Source organism: Diabrotica undecimpunctata, chromosome 10 (assembly GCF_040954645.1).
Source record: "Diabrotica undecimpunctata isolate CICGRU chromosome 10, icDiaUnde3, whole genome shotgun sequence".
Classification (NCBI taxonomy): Eukaryota; Metazoa; Arthropoda; class Insecta; order Coleoptera; family Chrysomelidae; genus Diabrotica; species Diabrotica undecimpunctata.
In genome coordinates, this window is record NC_092812.1 from 55,123,356 (window position 1) to 55,138,852 (window position 15,497).

At 32.9% G+C, this 15,497-nt stretch overlaps 2 protein-coding genes across 4 annotated transcripts in view; one reads left to right on the forward strand and one right to left on the reverse strand.

The window, feature by feature from the left end:
* LanB1 (laminin subunit beta-1) overlaps positions 1–7,105 on the forward strand; it is a 76,580-nt gene extending 69,475 nt beyond the window's left edge. For all 3 annotated transcript variants that reach the window (XM_072546777.1, XM_072546779.1, XM_072546778.1), the window contains 4 exons: positions 2,097–2,279; positions 2,357–2,520; positions 4,423–4,564; positions 6,177–7,105. In XM_072546777.1, coding sequence (XP_072402878.1) covers positions 2,097–2,279; positions 2,357–2,520; positions 4,423–4,564; positions 6,177–6,641 — 954 coding nt within the window. In that variant the 3' untranslated portion in view covers positions 6,642–7,105. The remainder of the gene's footprint in view (positions 1–2,096; positions 2,280–2,356; positions 2,521–4,422; positions 4,565–6,176) is intronic.
* LOC140452487 (proclotting enzyme) overlaps positions 6,892–15,497 on the reverse strand; it is a 33,931-nt gene continuing 25,325 nt past the window's right edge. Inside the window, 5 exon segments of the mRNA XM_072546780.1 lie at positions 6,892–7,431; positions 10,344–10,369; positions 10,372–10,754; positions 12,181–12,373; positions 12,427–12,755. Of these exon segments, the coding sequence (XP_072402881.1) occupies positions 7,273–7,431; positions 10,344–10,369; positions 10,372–10,754; positions 12,181–12,373; positions 12,427–12,755 (1,090 nt within the window). The 3' untranslated portion in view covers positions 6,892–7,272.

Here is a 15,497-nt window from a genome sequence, read left to right on the forward strand (position 1 = left end):
CAAAAGTTAAATATTATGTTTGTATGGGATTAAGCCACAATATATTGTAATGAAAATTACATTTTTGACTAATATTTGACGTTGCTATTTTCACTCCGGAAATGGTTTTCAAAAAAAGATTGTTTCAAAAATGTTGCGGAAATGTATATCCAACAAGATATGATTAAGTTATATTTTTCAAAACTGATTGACTTACTTGGCCTCGATTTTGTAGGCAATAGATTGGTTGAAAAAATCTGAGGGTGGTCCCCTTACCCTATAACGTCTTAATCTTATTAAGACCAGGGCGTTAAGCAACACCACACTGCTGGAAGAAACGAGGGGAGAAATTCTTCGAATATCCCTAAGGATATTCAAGAGAAAAACGCCCACCGTTCCATCCATCAGAATGGTGCTCTGTCCGACTGCCCAGCCTTGGGTTCGTTCCCTGTTCATTCTCTCCCCACACCATTCCCAGAAAGGTACAGGAAATAAAAAAAAACTTACGAAGTCATAGTAAAGGTATATAATATATTAAATAAAAATAAACAGAATTCAAATTATGAATGAGAAACAAAAATAAATTTTTAAACTGAGACTCAAACATTCTACCGATTGCCGGTATAAAATAATTAAAGTATAAAAAAGTACTCAGCTTTAGTTCGTTCTGAAGAAGTCGTTCAGTTCCCCAGGAAGGGTCCGATCTTTGTGGAAGTTAGCCACTGTCGGTGGTTGTTGGTTGGGTTAAGGGGGGTTGTTGGTCTAGATTATAGCAATCATTTTTGTCCCCAGATTGGTAAATGGGTTTCAAATTATATTCTGATGCATCAGTGGATTTAAGGTACTATGGTTGGTTGCTAATTGTTTCCCCAAGGTAGCGTGGTTGGCTGTTATTTGCTTCCCAAGGTAGTGTGATTGGCTATTGCTTGCTCCACACGGTAGTGTGGTTGGCTATTTCTTGCTCCCCACGGTAGTGGCCGTGTATACGGCTAAGACACTAACCAGTTTGTGTGACTTAAGTATCATTGAAGTCGCTTTGGAATAATATAGTACGGGGGACAAGTACCAAGCGGAACTTGGTGTCACTTTCAATTGGTTGAAACGTTACAACCCTCGGAATACCCAATTCGGGCTGTTTTTGTGTTTTTTTATATTATTTATTTGTGTAATGTGTGTTTACGTAGATTAAAAGTTTGTGTACTGTGTGTTGCATATGCATTGTTTATAAATTGCAGATGATAAGCCTGCGTCTTCCTTTAATCCGCTCTTGTTACTATGTTCTTGTTGACTTCTTCTTTTAGTATTGGCAACCAAAACCTGCTGCATTCTGCTGATGGGTTTGCTATACATTTGTCTTCATTGAGTAGGATGAGAGCTGCTTCTTTGACTGTTGAACGATATATGATCATGATTTTGTGACATCACTACATATTTGTACTTATTTTCACAATTTTTGACTAATTTCGTAAATCTACCTAAAAAAATAGTACTTTCCGAGCTATTTATACATTTCGTGGAGTATTCAGTTACAACTTTTACAATGCTTTTTTATTCTAATCTATCATTATCATCATCATCAACCTGTATGCTTTCACTGCTGGACATAGGACTCCCTCAGCTCTTTCCATCTATCTCTGTCTTGTGCGGCTTGCATTATTGCTACACTCTTCAGGTCGTCAGTCCAACACGCTAATTATTTTAGATATTTCTCTTGTATTGTATTCTCTTATGTCTTTTCGGATTGTCCGGTGGATGTCTTTATTTAATTTCTTGATTGTAGTGTAGTTGGGGCCGTATTTTTCCGTCAGCTGTCTTCTAATGTATACATAATATAAAATATTACACTCATATATATTATATATTATTATACTGTATACATAATATAAAATATTATACTCGTACTGCCGGGAGGTGCATTTATCCAAGCCGATCCTGTGCGACGCTCTTCAGTAAGCAATCAATAGCTGGCGAAGGCCGACAACCCTGTGCGTTTATTCTCCATAAGAAAAGAGCCGTACTTAGCCGAACCTTATCTTAGCCGTACTGCACTTTCAGTGTGAATTTCACTATTATAAGATTTATAGGAGAGCATATTCAATTAAAGTTATCTGTTATAGGTTTCTCAAATCAATACTAACGACACCAGAAATTTGGCCAAGGATACTTTGGATAAAATTTTCCTCGAACTTACAAATGCCAATAAATCCTTGAAAGAAATGAGTGACATGAGAAATGAAATGATGGACTTTATGAATCAAAATAAGTCTAAACCTGCAGATATTAAAAAATTGGCAGAAGAGGTAAGTAAGCTTTCTTTTTATTTTATGTTGATATAAAATTGATTAACCATAAATTTAACATTTTCCGTTTCCGATAGATATTAAAGAAAAATGTCGAAAAAACGCCGGAAGAAGTTAGAGAACTGGCTGAGAATATTAAGAATGCTATAGATCGTTTAACAAATACTGATTATATTATTGAAGACACTAAAGGGGATTTAGCTAAAGTTAATGAGTTAAAGGAGCATGCCAAATATGCAAAGTAAGTTTCATACATAATAAATATTAATTAGGTAAAACTTTTTTTTATTATAAGTAATAAATTAGTTAATAAACAAAGAAGAAGAATGTTACTGGACTGTTGGTGAATGTCGTTTTAGTCTTCTGATAATTTGATGTTGAATAATTACGGAAATTAATGGATTGGAGTGAGTGTTCACGTTTTGAATGTATTGTGATTTCTTTTCCTGGATTACTTTTTTTACTGTTAAGATCCTCATAGATTCTTTGGTCTTTGATCTTTCCCTTATAGCAACTTACTACTAAAGCCTCACATCTCTATACCAATGTCCATATTGATTTGTGAAATGTTTTATAAATTAAAATTTTATTATTTATTGACAGCAGAGTTTTTTTCAATTAACCAATTGATTTCTTTTTGTCTTAGTTGTATTTGTTTTCTTTTTTTGCTGGTCTGTTCTTTCCACAGACTTTGTCTAAATAAACAAACGACTCCAACAACTAACTGAAAATATTGTCGGGGAATATCAAACCGGTTTCCGACAAGGAAGATCTACAACTGACCAACTATTCACAGTGAAACAAATCTTAAACAAATCGTGGGAATACGACATTGACGTCCACAACATATTCATAGATTTCAAACGAGACTACGACTCAATTAATAGGAACAAGTTATATCAAATATTGCAGAGCTTTAATATCCCCCAAAAATACATCCGACTGGTAAAAACAATGGATTCGTCAATAGCAACTGTCAGAGTCCAAAATGAGCTTAATGAAAACTTTACGATAGCCCAAGGATTAAAGCAAGGAGACGGGCTGGCACCGACACTATTCAACCTGACTTTGGAATATGTGATAAGACAGCTGAATATAGGAAGAGGTAATCTCCTAACAAATAAATCAATACAGATTGCCGCCTATGCCGATGCTATCAGCATCATGTCTCGCAGAACAGAAGAGGCGGCAGAAATATATTTACAATTAAAATCAAAGGCAAAAGAGACCGGACTAGAAATAAATATTCAAAAGACAAAAAAGTTAACACAGGCAAGAGCTAGGGGAAACAGACGCACCGTTGAATTAGAGGACGTTATTGAAACGGTAGAAAATTTCACATATTTAGGAGGAGGCCAAGGCCCGATTTGGGCTGTAGCGCCATTGGAGAGAGAGAGAGAGAGTGTTCTTTCCAACACATGGTTTGGTCCAGGTGTAGCCCAAGGTATTTGGTTGGTTTAGTCCTGGGTATTTCCTCATTGTTAATATATATGGGTGGTGCTGTTTTTCGTCGTAAATTGAAAGTAATTGGGTTGACTTGCTTTCATTTATTTTTATTTTCCATTGTTACAGTCAGTTTTCAAGCTCATACAAGTACTCTTGGATTTGTTGTTTAGCTATGTTGATGTGTTTATGACTTGTGAGTGCTACTGTGTCATCTGCAAATGTGCCAATTGTTACGTTATATAAAGTTGGTTGATCACATGTATATAATAAATATAATATAGGTCCCAGGACGCTGCCTTGCGGAATTCCTGCCTTAATGGGATGCATTTTGGATATTTCTCCATTTACATACTTTTTTTATGAACTGTCGGTTTTTCAAATATGATGGAAGTATTTGAAGGAACGGTGGTAGCATTTGTTTAATTTTATAAAGAAGTCCTTTGTGCCAAACCTTATCATACAACCTCTATATTATAAATTTGTGGTTGACCCTGTGTGTTGTTTGGAGTTTGCATTAGTGGGTAACAATTAATTTGGTTTGATGAATACTGGATTGGCATTGGCTGGCTGTTTAACTATATAGTTATTAAATTATGGTCTGTTCACTGGTGAATTGTTTTTAAATTTACAAAAAATTTATGAGTTTATTGTTTTCAAGTTTATTATTTATTGTGTATAACTTAAAATACTCTTTTAGGACCAATGCTACGAAATTACTCAAAGAAGCAGAAGATGTTAATGATGTATTAAATAAAACGCAGGATGCACAAAAGGAGGCTGAAAGTGCCATTGATAAAGCTTGGAACGACTACAGGGTAGTTGAAAATATATTATACATGGTAAATATTTATTATTGAAATTATTTATTTAATGCATGTACATATTGAATTATTTGTTTTTTTTTTCAAATTCGCGATTACTTCATTTGTATTTCTCCAATTCCTAATGTAATTTCAAAAATTGGATTGCACTTCGATTTCCTTTACTTTTAGTTTTTATTTTTATCTGTTCTTAGCCAGTCGTTTAATTTTATCTATGATTTCCTTCTATAATAATCATCATTCTCTTTGCCTTTATCCCTATGCGGGGTCATCATCATCATCATTTTGGCTCTACAACCCTGTGTGGGTCCTAGCCTCCCCAAGAATTTTTTTCCAGTCGTCCCTATCCATCGCCTTCCTCCGCCAAGCACGTATTTCCATATTTCTCATATCTTGATCTATGTTATCTAGGAATCTTGTTCTGGGTCTTCCTCTTCTTCTTTGACCAATAGGTCTAGCAAGGAGCGTTTTTCTAGCTGGGTCGGTTTGCTCCATCCGCATTACATGGCCTACCCACCTCAGACGTCCTATCTTAATGTGTTTTACGATATCTGGTTCCTGGTATATTCTATAGAGTTCGAAGTTGTATCGTCTTCTCCAGACACCATTTTCATTTACCGCTCTATAGATTCGCCTTAGTATTTTTCCTATGCGGGGTCGGTTTCTCTAATTACCCCTAGACTTCCCCTAATATACTCATTTTTAATTTTATTTTGTCACTCCACTCACCCATCTAAGCATTCTCATTTCCGCCACATGCACTCGTTGCTCCTATTTCTTTTTAACTGCTCAACATTTAGTTCCGTACATCATAGCTGGTCTAATTGGCGTTTTATAGAATTTTCCCGTCAGCTTCATTGTAATTGTCACTTGTCAATTGTCAATTGTAATTATTCCCATTACCTACTAATGTAATATCGATCCTAGATACCTAAAACTATTACTTTTCACAATCATTTCACCATCATCATTTTATTTGTAACTCCATCTATAAATGAACATTCCAAATGCTCTGTTTTTGTCCTACTTAGTTTTATACCTTTTTAACCTAATGTTATTTTTCTCTACATACCACAATTTGTATCCTGCATCTAGTTCTTTCGTCCTTTGTCCTTTCTACCTAGTCTCTTGAATGCAAGCAGTTTGTGTTATCCTTCTTTTAAGCGCATCTACTAACTCCACACTCTTACCTGTACAACATCCAAGATTTCAAGCCCCTTTCCTAATTTTTATAGCCTGTAATGATCTCCGTAAAAAAGTTCTCACCTAGAAATCTGAACGGAGGCTCATTTTACTTCCGGAATATTTTACCTCGTTAGATGCTATCATTTCAATATAATTTTTATTATATTGCACGCCTTTTCATTTTTATGGCCTGAAAAGATTTTTTTAATAGGAAATATTAGGAAATAATATGGAATAAGGAAATAATAGGAAATATTTATATTATACCTCTATTTTGGTATAAAGTTTTACACACATAGCATGATTTGTGGAGATTAAAAAAAACTCTAGCTTTTAGTGCATGGTGATTAATTGAAAAATAATGAAACACATTCTTTATCGCAGTTTTTTTATTGCTCTCTAAAAGTTTGATTCATTTATAATAGTCTTATATTTTATGTTTTAGATCGGTAATAAAACTGAATCAGCACAGGATCTGACAACTCACATAGATACGGATATTCGTGGACTTAAGAATAAATTGACAGACTTACAAAGAAATATTACCGATAATGGAATATTCGCAAATAGAGTTATAGAGGAATCTATAAATATTAAGCAAAATGCGCAAAAAACTAGGGAAGAATCTGCCGTCTTGCAAGAAAAATACAATAAGGCTACAAACGAATTAGATCAAAAGTTAAATAACGTAAAAGCGACCAAAGAGCGAGCTAGTGATTTATTCAAAAAGTCTATTAATTTGGTCGCCAAAGTTACTAAAACACAAGAAGACATACAAAAATTAGAAGACAGCGGACAATTGCTGGAATTAAAAACGTTAGAAGACACGTTGCAAGGTTTAATTAAGAAAATGAACGATTATACTTCAAGACTAGAAGGAAAAATGCAGTACTATAAAAACTGCAACTAAACTTAAATATCATTTATATAAATTTAATGTTATTTAAAAGCAAACGGGAAATATTTTGTTGACCAGAAAATAACAGTTTGTAAATATATTTGTAAGGATATATGGTCTGAATGGCATCATACATATGTATCTCGAATCATTTTATTAACGCTAGATTAATTACTACTTTTCAACTTGTCTTGGTGTATTTTTATTAAAATTTCAGTTTATGTGTTTAGTGTGGAAACATTAACGTAATTTATGGTTGCCATTTATTTTTAGTACATTTTATGGTACATTTATTCACTTAATATTTAACATCTTAAATAGGTTTTGCATATTGCAAATTAATTCTATGGTCCATGCTAACATTTATATCTCTGTAAATAATAAATAATTTATTTTTAGTTTGTTTTCCCTTTTATATACTACGAGCACTTGTAAATTGATTTTTTAATAAATTGATTAAAAGTTTTAGTATTGGAGTATGTATGTGTATTTAATTCCATAAGTATATCACATATTACTGACTTATGATAGTAATAATAATAATTTATGTTTATATATATACAGTACAAAATTAACTTAATCACGAAAATTGTATCACTGGTAACATGAGCATAAATAGCATTAATAAAACCGTCAAGTATTTCTACTTTCTTGTATTTTCTTCAATCCAATCCAAGTATTCTGTTACCCTCGTGTAGACTCCTGGATAACCTGGCTCTCCACATTTATTACCGAATGAGACCACTCCTACTTGAATCCATCTGGCATCCCAAGAAGTCATCAATGGGCCTCCAGAATCACCCTACAAAAATATTAAATGAGCATATACATACATTTAAAAATTTCAACCTATTTGTAACCCTCCACGGGGTGAGACTGGGTTTGCAATATACAGTGTCCTATTTGGGAGTTCAATTAAATAAAACTCTGAACTGGGACACATACAGTTGCGTTTTCAGCGTTCGCGGTGTTAAAAATCCGGGACTTTCACAGAATGTTTGATGTTCACGGAGGTTTTCTAACTGGTTTATGATCAATCAGGAACCGGTCTTTTAGGTTCGTGGATTAGAGTGCGGATTTTTAGTCAGCGCAAGTGCTATGCTTACAGACACTGTAATTTGTCAAGTTTTTTGTTTGTTTTTGGTTAATCCTAACCAACTGGATAATTTTAGAAATCACTAACCTACTTAATTTTATTTTTAACCTATTCATTTTGTCTAAAAAATAAAACTTAACGTAAAATTGATGAAAATATAAACTTTTTATTGTATATATAATAGAAAACCATAAGATGTTTATTAAGGTTAGAAATGTTTGTGTATTTTGAGGTTAGAAACAATAAGAAATGTCCGAGAATCGTTCAAGCAAAATTGAAACGTGTAAACTAACCGCGCCAGCGCACGATATTAATCCCTAATTGGTCCGAAACTAGTCAGGGGCTATCTCAGAGAACAAAGCTATTAAAACTACCCTTAATAAAATTCGCAGACGAGTCACCCTCCTGGGAGCTATTAATGGGAAATTTGGTGCCACTAATAATAGACTGTACAATAAGTTTTATTATTCAGTATAGTTTCTCTGAACATCAATACCAACGAGATTCAGTTTATAAATTCAATCCTTAAAGTAAAAATCTGGAAGGGCTACAAAATACGCTTCCACAGCTGTTGTAACCTCATTATTTGATGAAAAACGCTTTCCACGCATACATTTTTGTAGGTATTGAAACATGAAAGTCGTTAGTGGCCAAATCTGGTAAATAAGATGAAATTTAACCTGTCATTGTCCTAATGAAAAAGTATTTTTTTTCTGCAAACCGGGCCTTTTTTCACTTTTGTTTTCATTCAGTTGGCCTAAAAGGTTACAATAATATTCCAAATTTATTGTTTTTCCAGTTTGCAAGTAATCCACAAACAAAATTCCTTATGCATTCCAAAAAACGGATGCTAACATTTTCTTGGCTGGTTTCTATTTTTATTCAGGATCATGGTGATAGACCCAAGTCTCATCCATAGTATGAATAGGTATATCCATAGTATGAATGGGTGTTCATACGTTCATATGAAGAGTGTACTACCATAATAAAAAAATTAGGCTAGTAGCAACGCCCCCTCTTATCGAACCGCAAAACTGATTGAACAGTCGATGCAGACCTTCCAAACAAATACTTTGATGCCCTCGAAAATACTTCTTATGAGTACAGTATAATTAAGAATAATTAAAAGGACAGGACGAGATTGGTTTTATGTGGATTTCAATCTTATTGTACAGTACAATAACACCTGTCCTACAGTAAAGTACAACAATTGTAGCGAATGATTCATGTTTTAATGGTTTTTTTATGGCCAGTAAAATTTGACGTTTACCCTTTGGAGAAACATATTTTTGTTATTGGAATACCTACAAAAGGAGAAAATTTAATTATTTAATATTATTTAATAAACAAATGGGGATTATTGCAGAATCTGTTTAATCTCTTAAAAATTGACAAAATTCTTCCTTCTGACTGTTCAAGAATAGACATTCAGATAAAAGAGATCTCATTTTATATGAAAAACATTTCAATAATTTGACTGGTCTATTTTTAAACTGCTCAAATGTTTTGGAAAAGATTTGGGCATGTGGGTTCTAGGGAAAATGTGACGTTGTCAGCGTGCTTGATTCATCTTGATCTGCAATGATGTAGTTTATATCTTTCTCTAACGGTAGATAATGTCTGAGATTAACAATGTCGTCACAAATTAAGGCGTTGTAACTGGCAACAATTGCCAGTTGTTGTCCATTGTTCGGGTAGCTATTTTATTGTCTGTTATATGTCAGTCAAGGTTTCATAAGCGTACTGACAGAGGTTTCATAAAGCAGAGAACAGGATTGTTTGAAGTATTATAAGTGGAAGGGCTTTTAGGTTAACTTTTTGTGAATTGTGAGTAATTTAGTTTAATTCAATTTGGTGACAAATAATAAATATGATTGATAGTAGTAATAGTGAAGAGTGAAGTAGTAATAGTATATCATAAAGAAACGTCACAATTTAACACCCGAAAAAAAAATTGGGATCAGAAATGTGTTTTAAGTACTCAGAACCAGAGAACAAAATATGAATATAAGCGATGTAGTTACATTATGCAGTATTTTGACAAAAGGTTCCGAAGCTAGTGTACAGAGTAATTAAAACAGACGAACAAACGATAATAATACTTTAAAGGTTGAGACAAAAGAAAAGAAACAAATAAAATTGGATGATACAACCACAGAATACTAATCAGTTGTGATTAGTATTCTGTGATACAACTAAACAGGTCATTTGTTGTGCAGTATATGAATTTGTTAAAAATCGGACCAGGATCTGTTATTGTTATTGATAACGCCTGTTATTGATAAAGAGTTTTTCCCAAAAAATATATTTAATAAGGGTTAGTTTTCTGCATCTAAGGCATCTATAAAATAAGATAATAATTTTTATGACAATCAATTTGTTCGAAAATCCTGATTATTTTTTTAATAATAACCGCGCGCCTATGACTTGTCGATTTCCTTTCCCTCAAACCCGCAAAGGTGTACATTGAAGATATGAGTCACTTGCTACAATTGTGATACTGTGGTGTAGGCGAGGGCAATATAAAAAAGGCTATAACATAGTTTTATATAATGATATTCATTCAATATCGCATGTAATTATATAATCCAACTAATATGTAAAAATATGATATTTACCTGACACGCATCAGTGCCCCCTTGAGAGCACAAATAAAATTTGAAGTAATAGGTTGAAAATAGGCATCGTTGCAGTCTTCGTTTCTCCAGACAGGCAAAAGAGCCTGCCTTTGGACAGTACTTTCCTTGCCTCCATAGTATCTAGTACCCCAACCTACTACAGTAGTTTTTTGACCAGCAAATTTTTCATTTTTTAATTGCGGAGGAGGCAGGCAAATTGGTATTACATATTTGGATTTTCTAGCTGGCTTATCTAATTTTAATATGGCAATGTCGTTGTAAAATCCTATCCTAGAGAATTGCTTATGAGCTCTGATTTCCGCAACCTTAAACGTAGCGGGTGCTGATGGTTCATCTTCTCTTTTCAAATCTATATCTCCCAATCTAACAGTAAACTGACGAGCAGCAAATCTGAAAAATATTTTTGCAAGCAGTACAGCTTATTCTTTTAATCTAATATTTACTAAAATAATATAAAATTCAAAAACACTTTTCTACTAAAATAACGTAAAAACGCTTCTACTGAAAAACTAAATGAGCTTGCTTGCAGTAATATAAGTTGGTGTTATATACCTCACAAAAAAGTATCACATCGCCCATAAAATACTTACAATCATTACGATATGGACATTGACCAACTAAGCTCAGCTCAACAAACCAAGTCTATGAAAATTACAGAAAAATTTAAGAGGAATTGGATACGATATAGTCTCTACTTTCGTAGATAAAACAAAAATAATTAAACTATGCTTAAAAATATTGTAGAGTAAACTACCATGCAGATGAAAACATAAACTTTATCGAAGAAGTAGAAGGAAATCCGTAGGATATCGAAATCCGAGATACATATCCACGGGGAGTCAAAGAATTTATGCGAAACAATTCTGCAAAGAAAGGCATCAGGGCCGGAAAAAATAACAGAGCCCTGATGCACCTACCAAGGAATGTAATAACATACCTCTCAGTAATTTAAACCACTACACTAAGATTCAGACACTTTTCATCCCGATTGAAAGAAGCCCATATGATTATTATACTCAAACCTGGACAAAACGGGATATTTCCGCAATATTATCGATTCATAAAGTTGACTGACAGTTATAATTATAATTACAAAAAGAATCTTAAACCAAAGACTAAAAGAGGAGAATCAAACCAACCAGGAGTCATACCAGAGACGCAGTTTGGCTTCAGACATATGAAGGAGGATGATATGAAGGGTCCATTTACACAATTTTGGGTTCAGTAAGGCAACCATATGCCTCATCGTAGAAAAACAGGGACAAACAGAAAAAGGATGCAGGCAGTACAAAACAAAAATACTTTTCTGGTAGGGATTAATGGAATGAGGAACACCAAGCCACAAGTCCCCATCTCTTAACATACTCCTTATCCATAGGTCAATCCGAAGCATCGAGTATTCTAATTTAAGTGTTTGATCCATTTTGGATTTTATACAACTGTGGAAAGTACTTTTATACTAAATGAAAGTGAAGCTATATAGTTTACTCAACGATTTTTACTTTCATATTCTAAAATTGTTATATACGAGAAATATTGGACATTAAATCATATTTTTTTACAAAAGACATTAATCCAGAAGTCTCTGGTACCGCTATGAATACGGAATAGCTGGAAGTGATACACCAAAATAAATTATACCTACATTATGGATCATATAAATCAAAAAAATATAAAACACCAAGAGAAGGCTGGAGATAAGTGGACATACTAGATACATTTAGACAAGGATAGTCGACGAAGCTGCAGTCGAAAATTTTAATCCGCTTTGGTAGTCCAGTATTAGTACCTCTATAGTATTTGTTCAAATACTTACGGCCTCTGTCTGGAATCTCTAGTGCAATGGGCAGCAGTCAATACATGAGTCGCTGTAATCAGAGAGCCCCCACACCAAAATTCGCTTCTTTGAGATCCGTGAAGAAAAATGGCTGCCATCCATGGCCATCTACCAGGTAGAGCTTCTTCTCCCCCTACTACTCGAAATTTTGCAGATTCTGGCTGACCACAATCTGGAATATACAATTATAGACAAAATACAATTTGTTAATAAATACAATCTTACCTTCTGGATCTACAAAATTATTTATTACCGGCGGTAAACGACTAGGAATAGTCAAAAGACTGTTATTTTCACTGAGCGGCTTTGTAGTTACCACTGAAATGACATCTGTCGGTTTTTCCGTATTATAATAAATTGCTGCAAAAGTAACAGGTTGTGATGTGGTGGGCGTCCTAAAGGTAGTGGTTGTAGGCGATTGAGTAACAGGTGACAATACAGTCGTTTTTGGGCAACACACTCCCGGCTCAAAAAGACTTTTGAAACAAAGTGATTGCCTCAAGTTTCCAAGATTAAGTAGGAGTTGTGGACAATTACTAAGATCGTCACAATAGCTAAAAAATCAGAAAAGGAATTAAATTATGGTCAAATGCAAAAGAACTGAAATCTAATCCGAAAAACGGACAACAATCTACAGGGAGTCATACAAATATACTAAATACCTGTTGATAAACCTTTTTTGGCTCTGTGAAACCGAATCCTTAACAGCAGTATCTACCTCTGCCTTCCAATTAAATCAGATACAGTTTAGTGATAATAATGGATCAAACACAGGGTACTCACATGGTGATAAATCTCTACTGTAAGGTGGATGTTATTCTGTTAAATTGGATCTATTTAATAATATACTTATTATCTAAATAGATTAGCAAATACATAATAATATGTACATCTTCATACATTTTGTGTATAAACAATAATCTACTTCTGATCTTTTGTAACAATTTTAAGTAAATATCCATTTACTTAAATAGATTTAGCTACCTTACGCGTTATTCGGTTTGCAGTTTACTCTTTCCCTGGTGAATAAATATTCACATTTTTTTCATTCAAGAAGGCTTCTTTACATCTCATTGCCTGAAATAATATTTATATTCATTTCAAAACTGTCAAAAATGACCTAATTCTTGGTACTGGTGAATATATGTCTTCGTAATTAATATTATCCTTTTGCGCAATACCTCTGACAACTATGCGTGTCTTATACCTCTCTTCTTCCTTTTCTGCTAATGGTTTACTTTCAAATAACCAAATTTTGATCAAAATCTTCACCTTTTTAAGTCTTTTCTTCACTTTTGTCCAGGTTTCAATTAATTAATAGATAAATGATTAATTAATTATTAATTTACTTTAATTACTGTTAATTGACAGTTAAATATCAGTTAATTAATAGATAATTAACAATTAATTAATAGTTTATTAATAGTTAAAACAGTTAACTGTGGATACTTAATATTAATCAATAGTTAGTTAAAAGTTAATTAACAAGTTAATTAATAGTTCATTAATAGTTAATTAATAGTTAATAAATAGTCAATCAATAGTTAATTAATAGTTAATTAGTAGTTAATTAATGGTTAATAAATAGTTAAACAATAAATAATAGTAATAATTAATTAGAATATCTGGGCCATATTATGAGAAATGGGCAGATATATGTCTTACAACCCATTCTTTACACGGCATGCGACAGAAATCGAGATTAAACGATTATTTATGAAGAGAAAGGATGGCTAAGATGGCTAATTTGGCATGAAAAACAGTTAACACAGGACCCTAATATAAACTCTTTCAGAAATAAGATAGATTTCCGTACGCCTTAAGAAATAAGATTTCAGTTTGATCCAGAACCTGTCAAGTAGCTCCTTCGTCAATGGAATATAACTTTATTTTTTGATAAGAGCCAAATATGCGTATATAGCAATGGGAGAAGACGCCACATTTACAGGAGGCCTGAAGACGATTTGCCAATGATGCAATGCTGAAATATTGATGTGGTGCTGTAAAACAGAGCTTGTGTTTATCTTCGGTGATAGACGTGGAGGGGGTTTTAGAACGGACCTTGACATTAAAGATATTCTTAAAGACAGCACTGTTTCTTACACCTAATCACACAGCGCAAATCAGCAAAGGCTATCCAGCTGGCAACAATATAACTATTGAATGGCCTGTATTGCATCTGGACATGAATCCCATCAAAAACCTATCTAACTGAAATTTACGTTAAATGAAGACTTCCAGACTTCTTAGAGCGACTTCTCTGAAATCATTTCCCAGTCTTCTAAGTGAGAAACTTACAAGACCCTTAAGAAATCATATGGAAAGTGGCATATTATACAACATACAGGTGGAAACAGTATTAATTTGGTGGAAGCGATTCACTTTTTATCTTTAATATACTGATAACTTGTTAGGGTTGAGGGTACCCTTGGGTATAGTCGACACGTAATTTCGTGAGAAAATTTATAGGAACCAGAGGAGTAAAATACTACTAAAATGGCAACACTGTTAGAGTTACCACTACTTTATTGAACAGTAGCGTAGATATCTAATTTTTAATTAAATAAAAGTTTTTATTTTTATTTAAGAAAAAGTTTCATTTTCTATAAAGTTTAAATAAAAAATATTGGTGTTGTTAACTTCTGTGATATATCTAGGAAGTGATAACACTAATCGACTCGGCTAAATAAAACTTATTGTAAAATAACAATACCTATAAAAAATTGTTCATAAAAGTAATTATCACATACAATTAAATAAATTTTTTATGTACAAGTATTTTAGTATACAAACGTTTTAATAACACAACTGCTCATAAGTTTTAAAACTTATGATCACATTTTATCCCTGATAACTTAGTTATTGTAATAAAAAAAATAAAGAATTAATTTTTTAAATTATATACAACGTATTCTATTAACAACTTTGGTTTGACACCGTGTGAGAGAAGACTTAGTATCTCAATAATTTAAAAATGGGTAATAGGTCTAAAACTTTTATGAACATCTTTTTTATATATCTAGCAGGTATTTTATAATAACCTAACCTGTACTTTGATTATTTTAAATTAAATTATGTTGTATGTTTTTGTTCTATCATGAAGTGTATTTGTACTCTATTTTCAAAGATATATAAGCAAAACGAGAATTTGTACAATTACAATAAAAATAAAGGTTTCAACTAACACCTAGTTGGAAATAAGAACTTAATAATCTACTCATAATCACTGTTATCACTAGTATCAGTTGTATCTTCTATATTTATAGTTCATTTGGTTAATGCTGGTAAATATTTAA